At 38.7% G+C, this 10,987-nt stretch overlaps 2 protein-coding genes across 2 annotated transcripts; both read left to right on the forward strand.

Moving 5' to 3' along the window:
- Positions 1–1,440: 1,440 nt before the first annotated feature.
- LOC140758973 (D-lactate dehydrogenase [cytochrome], mitochondrial) lies at positions 1,441–8,579 on the forward strand. Its single transcript, XM_073095402.1, has 18 exons — positions 1,441–1,763; positions 1,851–1,944; positions 2,030–2,130; positions 2,352–2,400; positions 2,949–3,041; positions 3,550–3,664; positions 3,970–4,030; positions 4,166–4,202; positions 4,288–4,349; positions 4,839–4,935; positions 5,050–5,124; positions 5,300–5,408; positions 6,686–6,795; positions 7,031–7,093; positions 7,339–7,418; positions 7,587–7,717; positions 7,973–8,016; positions 8,317–8,579. The coding sequence occupies exons 1-18, from the start codon at positions 1,522–1,524 to the stop codon at positions 8,434–8,436; spliced, it is 1,683 nt and encodes a 560-aa protein (XP_072951503.1). The 5' UTR covers positions 1,441–1,521; the 3' UTR covers positions 8,437–8,579.
- Positions 8,580–9,120: 541 nt separating this feature from the next.
- LOC140758974 (strigolactones hydrolase CXE15) lies at positions 9,121–10,777 on the forward strand. The gene has a single exon (XM_073095403.1). It carries the CDS (start codon positions 9,399–9,401, stop codon positions 10,371–10,373), a length of 975 nt encoding a protein of 324 aa, XP_072951504.1. The 5' UTR covers positions 9,121–9,398; the 3' UTR covers positions 10,374–10,777.
- Positions 10,778–10,987: the final 210 nt, after the last annotated feature.

The following is a 10,987-nucleotide window of genomic DNA, read 5'->3' on the forward strand; positions in this document are numbered from 1 at the left end:
GCACTCTCAAACCCTCCTCCTTTGTCAGATGGAACCTCTCTCTACCGTGATGGTGGATTAAAGTAAACACCGACGGCTCGTTTAAATGGTTTTAAAGTTGTGTAGTGTTGAATTTGTAGTCCGGTGGCCTAATGATTCTCCTACTACTGTAGGGATTAGGGACCTCAAGACAAGATGAAAGTGATTTCACACGGTGTTTTTTAATCCTCCTTTAAAGTTAAAGCTTGGGCAGTGCGCGAGGCACTATACTATATCAACAATAACATCTCTTACATGGTTTAGATTAGAAATGTCAGCTAACAATCTAACTTAGATTAATAATACTAATTGGGCTCCTAAAAGAATAGCATACGATATTGTTTTATTTTTACGATATTTTTCACTAAAATTGTAGGCTTCTTACTGGCAGTTTTTTTTAAAATGCTCAGGTTTGTTTTAAAAAATTTCAAGTTGAAATCCCAGAGGCATCAGACACATGCCATTAAATTGTAGGCTTTTTAAATTATTTCAAATGAAGTTATAATTATTGGATACATGCCACCACCGGTGTGTCGAGTGTTGACTAGTCCAGATTTGCTATAAATGTTTAAAAATTTGAAAAAAGTGCATAGTTTTTAAATGCTTAATGATCAGATTGAGAATAGAAAAGCGACTTTTCTCAATATCTGTACTTTTGATGCTTAGTTATAAATAAATAAATAATTTTCTATATCAAAAGCAGCTCCATTTTAAGTTTATTAAAATCATGCACTTCACGTAACTCCAAGGAGTTTGCCCTATCATACTAACGAAATTAAACTAAGGAGAAAGCACACCACGCGGTTCTATGAGCACCGATGACCGAGCTTTTCTTTCATGCGTTTAAGAGTAAAGTATACTCTGTACCCCTAAATCATCACATATTGTCACTTACTATACCTTTTATTTTTGTTAGAATTACACCCTTCTCAGATTATTTTTTGGGAAAAAGATAATATTTTGTATATAAAAGAAACGGTTATAATTTTATATACTAACTTTATAAATTTTATATTTATTAGTTAGAAATTTAATATCATCATTAATAGAGTTAATTGACCGAGGTGGCTTCTTACTGTCTCATAAAAATACGAGACGAGACGAGAGGAGTCAGTTTTAAGCCACAGGTTGGTATAGTCGGAGCAGGATTAGGTTTCATATGTGAGGCTCATAACTGAGCATAGTAATCATTTTTTTTAAGATAGAGTACGTAGCCAGCCGTAAGTTGTGGAGGTCTTCTCTTTTATTACTGAAAGTGGACCTAATTTTTATATTTCTAAATATACCAAAGTAAGACATCGCAGCGCGGCCAAGAAAATAGAGAGAGCGACGTGTTTATATTTCTCAATAAAAATAAAATTAAAAAAAGTATTTATAATTTTGAAGAAAAGCTTACCCAGGTTAGCCGCAATCTCACGGTCGAACCAATAAGTACTAGGAGGAAAAGACGGGACACACTTCTTCCTCTTCCTCTCTCTCTCTCTCTCACTCTCGCTCATCGCCATGGGCTTCTTCTCCGCCTTCTTTCGCCTTGCCTCCTCTTCTCGTCCCCACCTCCATCGAGCTCTCCTCCGCTCCTCCCGCTCCATCGGCGGCCAAACCCCTCGGTCCGACTCCAGGAACCGGCTCCTCTCTTGGTCCGCCGCTCTCCTCCCCCTTGCCGCCGTCGCTTCCGCCGGAACTCTAGCTCTCGATCTCGATATGCGCTCCAAACCTGCTCTCTGCGACTCCGGTCTCGATCGCCAGTCTGTCTTCTTCCTCACTTGTAGCTCTTCTTGATCCATTTCGTGATCGCTTCCTCTATCGATCTTTTCTTTTCCTTGTGTATCCAGAGTTGGAAGGAAAGATAACACTGAGCTACTGGTTAAGGGTTCTCACAAGGAGGTCCCGAAAGAATTCATAGAAGAGTTGAGATCCTTCTTGCAAGTAATACAATTCTCTCTGCGTCTCTGTTTCTGTTGATATGTATGTTGTAGAGTATAGATTTTTTTTTGAAAGATTAGATTGACAGGATAACATGACATTGGACTACGAGGAGAGGTACTTCCACGGAAAGCCGCAGAGTAGCTTCCATAAAGCGGTGAATGTTCCGGATGTCGTCGTCTTTCCAAGGTACGGTTATTCTTTACGTTCTTTTTTCTATGAATTTTTAATTTAAAATTTATGTGTCTGAATCCGCATAATATTTTACCTAGTTTAGCTGCAACTTTTGGTCTGCAATTCGTGTATTAATTTGCTCTTTAATGCAGTAATTAACCACCGTCCAAGGGTTGTGATGTATTCTGCTTTCAGGATATCGCTAACCAATTCTTTGAATTTGTGATGCAATGCAGGTCAGAAAAGGATGTGCAAAAGATCGTAGTAGCTTGTAACAAGTACAAGGTGTGATCCTGCTCCTCTTTTCTTTTTGGTAAGAAAAGAAAATGTAAGAACAGGAAAGTCTTAAGACTTTGACAAGAACTTTAGTTTGGCCTATCATAGTTTTTCCAATAAGAATGACCCCATGCTTCTAACCGAAGGTGCTGCTACTGATCAAGGATTGATGATTGATTTGTTGCCACATTCCCCTTTGTAATCTATACAAAATATGCATGCCAACTGATGTTGGCCGGCAGGGTTTTTGTTGTCCTTGATATCATATAGACTGGCATTAAATTCAATCTGCATACTAGATTGACAGGGTCTGTTTGTATCAGAAGCAACCCAACACCCTAAATACAGTGAATCTCTTGAAAACTCCATGTATAATGCTTTAATGGAGCATATGAAAATGCTATGGTGCCATGGTTGTCACACTTGGCATGGAATCCATGATTTCTAACATCTATGTGTTGGCCCAATATACAAAAGAAGACTACTAGTTTGAATTCTTAATTAAATTAAACTCATCCAACTAAGAGATTGAATTATGGTTTTTTTTCTGGAGGCAGCTTCCAATTGTACCATATGGTGGAGCTACATCAATTGAAGGCCACACTTTAGCTCCTCATGGAGGTGTATGTATTGACATGTCTCTGATGAAGGTAAGTGTCATATCTCGTAGTATAGATTTATATCCCAAATCTAATTATGATTCACTGGAGAAGCCTTACTTATCATTACGATTTTATCTTATGTTTATGTCAAAGTGCAGGAGATGAGTTCTAGCACTTGAATCTATAGTCATAGCTTAAACTAGCATTTTATTTTTGCTAATATGTGAGAAACCTAACGAGATCTCTGCCTGTGAAATATGGTAACTGATTCTACATGAAACCTAGCTTGCTTTGTGTGAACAGACTCTAGATAAGCAGTCGACATTGATTATACTTTGTTAGCTCTAAATAATTTGACATGATTTATTTTATTTGAAATCATATGTCTTTGTTGTTTTGGTTTGTTAAATAATTTTTTTCCTAGCTTCTAATAGTTGTCTTTTCTTGGCTTTGCCTATAAAAGAAACAGATTTTCTTTATATTTGGTGGTAGTTTTATTTGTTGGCTTAATATCTCTATCTCAGGGTACTTCTTTTGATATATTATTTTTCTACAGAAAATCAAATCAGTGCATGTTGAAGACATGGACGTTGTTGTTGAACCAGGGGTTGGATGGATTGAACTTAATGAGTATCTGAAACCCTATGGTCTATTTTTCCCTCTTGATCCAGGCAAGCAGACGATTATATGTATTTCAAAAATATGAACCTGGGATTGGTACTAGCTTGGATATAGCATTAACTATCTCCCTACATCCAGTATCCTACCTGCATCTTCTCTCTACTCTTGCTGGTAGTGCCTTATGAATAAGTTTTCAGAAGATGCTTCTAAGGTTAAGAATTGGTTATCAGACATTGACTTTTTTGCTGAATCACTATTTTATCCCTAAGGATAGCCATCTAAAATGAATGAGACACTAGTTACATGGCTTTCACTATGTTGGTGCCTTTAGCAAAATATTAGTTTTTACCTGCAGGACCTGGGGCTACTATTGGTGGAATGTGTGCTACTCGCTGTTCTGGTTCTTTGGCTGTAAGGTACTTCTTTCCTTCCATGTCCTATCATTATTAAGTTTTGGTTTTTTGCAAACCTGTTAATAGCTTAAGGCTTAAACTGCCTTATAGTATATATATATTAGCTGCAAATTTGATGATTTATCTGCTCATTATTAGGTATGGTACTATGCGGGACAATGTCATCAATCTCCAGGTTGTGTTACTCATCATTTTATTTTTCTTCTACATTTTCCAATATAATTCCTTGGTGTGTATCTTAGATTCTATCTGAATTGCAGGTTGTTCTAGCAAATGGGGACATTGTTAAAACTGGTTCTCGCGCTAGAAAAAGTGCTGCAGGGTATACTCTTAGATCCTACTGATGAATTACTTTTAGATTCTCATTTAATGTCTGTCTTGGCAGTCTACCCAGTACTCAATTGATTTTTCTGGGTTTATCCTGGATTACATATTGTTGTTACTTCTTCAGAGCAACTATAATTGTTGATGTATATAATTTATTATATGCATCAACAATTATGATGATAATCTTAGTGTAGGAGGTAAATAAGCCCATTGAACATTAAAATACAAATGATGCTGCAAATTGCTATGTGCTAAAAATAACAACAACAACAACAACAAAAAAAAACAAATATCTAGTGACACTATTTAAGTTTCTTTTTTTTTTTGTTTTCTGTGCTGTTTAAAGTTTCTTAGGACAGTCTAAAGTGCATGTTTATGATAATTCTGTGTGCACATTAATAAGGCCTGATACACTTGTATTTCATTTTTTTCAAACAGAGGGGAATTATACTATAATATTAACCTTTTATGTCATTATATGTAGATATGACTTGGCTCGGTTGATTATAGGAAGCGAAGGTACTTTGGGGGTGATTACTGAAGTGACTTTACGGCTTCAAAAGCTTCCTTCTCATTCAGTGGTATATCTTTTCTTTCCCGCTTCATCATCTATTTCTGGCTAAGATATATTTTCTTGTCTTGCTGGATGTGTTTGAACTATGATTATATTTGGCTTATAATATCTAGAATTTCAGGTTGCAATGTGCAACTTTCCAACAGTCAAAGATGCTGCTGATGTTGCTATTGCAACAATGCTTTCTGGTATACAGGTTGAGTTTATCTCCTGCTGGATCTCTACTATTCTTCTCCATTATTTGTTCTTGAAATGATTTTTATTATCAGTTGTTATTTGGAGTTACCTGAATGTAATTAGTTCATAACCAGAGTAAGCTCTTCTGTGCATCAATATAATGTGTCTGATTCTTTTCTCCTTTCATTAAGTAGGTTTCAAGAGTTGAACTACTGGATGAGGTTCAAGTAAAGGCAATCAATGTGGCTAACGAGAAAACTTTACCTGAAGTTCCCACCTTAATGTTTGAATTCATAGGCACAGGTAAGGTATAAACTTGTTTGATTTGTCTTATAGATAATTGTTTATGAGATGTAAGGTTTCGAAACTCGGTATCGGGATCGGCCGTTTAAGAAAATGATACGCATTGTTCGTATCGGCAATATTGACTGTTCGTATCGGATTAGACTATTTTTTAATTAAGTAAATTCTAAATATTATTAAAAATATAGATTTTTTTTAAATTAGAAAAAAATTTAAAAATAAGAAAATAAAAATTACTCATGTATCAAATCTAAATTTTTCTAAAAATATATTTACTTTAAAAAATAAAACAATATCTCTTTTCCTCCCCCCCCCCCCCCCCCCCCCTCTCTTACTGCCACAAGCCAACTTTTATTTTTTTAATAATTTTAATTTTTTTTCTTACTTCTCTCTCCCTTCTCTTCCTTTATCTCTCTCTCCTTCCCTCTCCCTCTTATTGTAGCATCCCGCAACTTTTGTTGTCCTCCATTTCTTCTCTCTCTCCTTTTTCTTCCCCTCTCTCATTTTATCCTTCTCTTTTTGCCTCTCCTTTTTACTGTCACAGGCCATCTCTCTCTCTTTTTCTCCATTTCTTCTCTCTCTCTCTCTCTCTCTCTCTCTCTCTCTCTCTCTCTCTCTCTCTCTCTCTTTTCTCTTCCCCTATTTTTTCTCCTTCTCTTATTCCCTCTCCCTCATACCGCTGCAGCCCACCTCTCTCTCTTTTTCCTCTTTTTCCCTTCGGCACCCATATCAGGCGGGATCAGCCAAAACTGGGTTCCATGATGATATAAATAAGCTTATGATTATATCATTATGCAGACGCACTGGATTCCCAAATCCTTTTTTGGTATGGTAATGGATTACTGTGGAAATTATGGTATATTATGCAGCAAAAATTAGTACTTTATTCTTCAGAATATAGTGAGAAGTATAGTTAACAAGAACATAACCAACAAACACATGGACTGTTGTATGACCATATTCTGTGAGGCAGTTTCTATAACATATGGGCATGAATGGTTCTATATTACATTCAAAACTCGGATTTAATACAGAAAATCTAATGGCTATCCCTCTTTCATAAGCATAAATTTGGGTTGGTACAGCATTCCTTTCCTACCATGTGTCCATTTAGGTTTACTCCCTCTTCCAATCTTATGGTTGCCTTTCTTCTATTCTACCTAAAGTCTGACTTGGTCAACCAATTGCGCTGTAGATAATGTTCTACTTTTCTTGCAGTGATTCTTAGTTGCTTCATATTGATATCTTTGTTTCTCTTCTTTTTTGAAAATAATCAGAAGCATATGCACTGGAACAGACATTGCTGGTTCAGAAGATTGTTTTGGAACATAATGGGTCCGATTTTGTCTTTGTGGAAGATCCTGATGCTAAAAAAGAACTTTGGAAGGTCAGCAGACAATTCTTAAATACTGTAGACTTGCATTTGTATGTTGAAATTTGTATTTATCATTGCTGTTTAGTATTTCTTCCATTTAATCTTCTTGTATGATTAGAAGCACTTTTTTTCCTTTTTATCACTTGTATAACAGAACTTCCCAACTTGTGCATAGTTTCTGAGATAAGCCGCAATGTCATCTTCTAACTCAATGAGTAATTACATTTTACGGATTCCTTTTATGCAGATGAGGAAAGAGGCACTTTGGGCTTGTTTTGCAATGGCACCTGATTATGAAGCAATGATAACGGTTTGCCATGATACTGCTTTTAAATGTTTCCTGCTTGAAAATAGCTAGTCAAACTGTATTAGTTGCAGACAAAGTTGAATGCAAATGCTACATATAGAATACATTACCCGTTCTTACTAGACAAAGATGTAACACATTTCCTTGTACATTATACTTCTAAAATTTAGCAGGTGTACTGACTTGTATTGTAGTGTCACATGACTAGTTTCAATTAGCTTCCTACTTACTGCTTTCTCCTTCTATAGGATGTTTGTGTTCCATTATCAAGACTCGCAGAGTGTATATCAAAGTCAAAGCAACAGCTTGATGCATCACCATTAATCTGGTATGTTGTTTTTCCTAATTTTTCAGCTGAACCCGGAGTAAGCTTGAGCATGTCAATGCCATATATCTAATTAGCTGATGAATATTACAAATATTCTTCCTTTTGGCCTGAAAATACAATTACTCTTCCGGATATGTAATCACATTTATGGACCCTTTATACTCCCAGCACGGTCATTGCTCATGCTGGGGATGGGAACTTCCACACAGTTATCCTATTTGACCCATATCAGGAAGAACAACGAAGAGAAGCAGAGAAGCTGAACAATTTCATGGTTCATACTGCCTTATCAATGGAAGGTACATACATTATTTTGGAATATCAGGACTTGGTTCATCAATGATTGCACTCAGCCACCTTTTTTTATCTCGAAATCGCCTGACATTGTGCATTCATTCAATTGGTGTGCACAATCGGAGTAGTCACCTTATGTGGAGTGGTGTCAAGATTTAGAACCATTTATATTGTAGTTTCCTGATTTAGATATTTTATTATGGTGATGATTATAATGAGATGTGATGGTTATGACTGCCTCTAATTTGACTGTTAAACAGGTACGTGTACTGGAGAGCATGGTGTTGGTACCGGCAAAATGAAGGTACAACCTGCTTAATTTTCTGGCATCAATAATTTACACCATTCAAGTTTTTCATTGCACAAAAGACAGCTAAATATTGTGATACTTATGTTGTACAATATGTGTATAATTGTTGATTTAGAAGTGCATAAAAGTGCATAGGTTCAACTTAGTCGGCATGGGTTGGTACTAATTGTTCCGTAGGAGCACCTGAAGCCATCTTAGATCATATTCTCCTTTATTCCTTTAAAAAAGTCTTAAATGCTATCTTCTCCAGGCATGTGTTCACTGAAATCCCTATATATATATTTTTCTTCCCAGTACCTAGAAAAAGAGCTTGGAATCGGTGCATTGAGGACGATGAAAAGAATAAAGACTGCTTTAGATCCAAACAATATCATGAATCCAGGGAAGTTGATTCCTCCTCATGTGTGTATTTAGTGTAAAACATCCTATTTATCGAACTGTTTTTGGGTTTCAAAACATAATATTATGTTAATCATAATAAAATTTGTAACTGAGAAAATTACCTCCGCACCAATAATGCCAACTTCCTATTTGTGGTTGTATGGCTTAAAGGCCTATATCAGCTTTACCTGCTACTGTATCTCCATGTTTCTTCCAACTTTCTTTTAGTGTCAATCTTATAGATAATATATGTACTTTCCATCATATGCTGATGAAATTGAGACCTACAGCTAGTGAAGTAGCCAAGTGAACAAAGGGTAATGGATCGGAAGATCAAGGTTTCAATTATTTCCTCGTTTTTATGTGGTGTTTGGTCATAATTTTCAAACTGATTTAGTCATGCTCATTTTTAAACTTGCATAAGAACGTTTATTCCAATTTACGCTATTATGGTGTATAGTGTTTGGTTGTAAATCAATATACTGGTACGATAATTATACCTGACGTGATATAAAAAGTAAAGAGGTTAGCAAATTACCAAAATATTTTTTTATAGTGGAAGGACTAGGAAAATAGAGAGGGAGAGATTGAAATGATAATCAATCGAAGTGATGCTTTCTAAGGGCAAAGTTGTGACTAAATTTTGTTGATAAATATATAATATTAAATGAAAGAAGAGAAAAAAGATATCCCTTGAGATAAATTGTTATTTAGATGATAGGTTGTATGATATCCCTTGTCTCTTCTAAAACAGGGGGATAAACTTCACTAAAAATAAAGTTAAACCTCTTTCGCCGGTCTCCACGTCACCCCCCTTGTCCTTATTCATCTGGACAGCCATACCAAAGCGACATCGTACTTTCCAAACGACAACCTCCTCCCACCCACTTCCACCAATTTCTCCACTCCCCTACTCTCCCCTCCCCTCCCAGACTCTTCCCCTTTTATATAAATCCGAGCACCCGAATTGCTCGTTCCGATCACTCTAAGTCGCCATGACCACTCCTCCTCCTCACGAGTTCGAGGAATGCCGCGGCGTGCTCCGCGTCTACAGCGACGGCTCCATCGTCCGCTCCTTAAACCCTAGCTTCCCCGTCCCCGTCGTCGACGACGGCTCCGTCGAGTGGAGGGACGCCCTGTTCGACCCCACCCACGACCTCCGCCTTCGCCTCTACCGACCTCGCCAATCCACCTCTGCCAAGCTTCCCGTCTTCTTCTACTTCCACGGCGGCGGCTTCTGCATCGGCTCTCGCACCTGGCCCAACTGCCAGAATTATTGCCTCCGCCTTGCCTCGGACCTCTCCGCCCTCGTCGTCGCCCCGGACTACCGTCTCGCCCCCGAGCACCGCCTCCCTGCCGCCCTCGACGACGCCAACACCGCTCTCCTCTGGCTCCGCGACCAGTCAGAGTCCGACGCGTGGATCTCTGAGTCGGCCGATCTGGGTCGGGTCTTCATCTCCGGCGACTCGGCCGGGGGGACCATCGCGCACCACCTCGCGGTCCGGTTCGGATCCCGATCCGGCCGGGCCGAGCTCGGTCCTGTCCGGGTCCGAGGCCACGTGCTGCTCATGCCCTTCTTCGGCGGGACCCAAAGGACTCGGTCGGAGGCGGAGTGCCCTAAGGAGGCATTCCTGAACCTGGAGCTCAACGACCGGTACTGGCGGCTCTCGATCCCACGCGGCGCCACGTTCGACCACCCGATCGCGAACCCATTCGGGCCTGAGAGCGCGGATCTCGAGGCGGTGGAGCTCGAGCCGATGCTGGTGGTGGTCGGAGAGAGGGATCTGCTGCGGGATCGGGCGGTGCAGTACGCGGAGAGGTTAAAGGGGATGCGGAAGCCGGTGGAACTGGCAGAGTTCGGAGGGCAGCAGCACGGTTTCTTTACGATCGCCCCCTGGTCCGAGCCGGCCAATGAGCTGATGCGGATTATTAAGCGGTTCATGGATCACAATGGTGGCCCGTCAAATTGAACCGGGTTCGGGTCAAGCTTACATCATATGCCCGTGTCGTTCTCTTTATGAGCTTAGTCGAAGATACCAAGACTAGCACGTCTATGTCACGTGTTCATATCCACAGAGGTACTAAATAAGTTAACTGTCTTCGATTATTTCTCAATTAAAAACTGTAAATATATTCAACTGTTATGCTTAAGTATGGTAGTATTTCAAGCTAATTAAAAAAAAAGTGAAAATAATAAATAATCAAGGGTTAGGTTCAAAACTAATTTCAAGCTAAGCATGAGCAGATGGCTAGGATCCCAATTCCTGTCTTTATAATTTGTTAGACTGCATATGGTGGTATTTTCCAGTGTTTGATGTTAGTAGAGAAGGTATATACGATAATGATAATTAAGAAGAATGCTTGGTTCTTATAATTTCCCATCTGGCAAATATTACCATGATAATTACTCTTGAGCCAGCTTTATTGGAATTCTTCTCTGCTGTCAAGAGTGATATCTTCCTCCCATCTATTTTCCAAGGTCATTCATTTCTTTCTCCACGTTATGAAAAACTATTCAGCAATCAATGGACTACTTGGGGCTGCGAATTAAGCTCGCGGACAGAAGGATGGATAAATATTTCCA

This window comes from Typha angustifolia, chromosome 4, assembly GCF_048772165.1.
Source record: "Typha angustifolia cultivar Huaian chromosome 4, ASM4877216v1, whole genome shotgun sequence".
NCBI lineage: Eukaryota > Viridiplantae > Streptophyta > Magnoliopsida > Poales > Typhaceae > Typha > Typha angustifolia.

What these genes read in the sequence shown, in the direction of transcription:
- LOC140758973 (XM_073095402.1), top strand. Translation starts at nt 1,522, where the DNA reads ATGGGCTTCTTCTCCGCCTTCTTTCGCCTTGCCTCCTCTTCTCGTCCC. An exon ending in GTTTGAATTCATAGGCACAG is followed by an intron (nt 5,409 to 6,685) that starts GTAAGGTATAAA and finishes GAAAATAATCAG; the next exon opens with AAGCATATGCACTGGAACAG. An exon ending in TTGGTACCGGCAAAATGAAG is followed by an intron (nt 8,017 to 8,316) that starts GTACAACCTGCT and finishes TTTTCTTCCCAG; the next exon opens with TACCTAGAAAAAGAGCTTGG.
- LOC140758974 (XM_073095403.1), top strand. Translation starts at nt 9,399, where the DNA reads ATGACCACTCCTCCTCCTCACGAGTTCGAGGAATGCCGCGGCGTGCTC.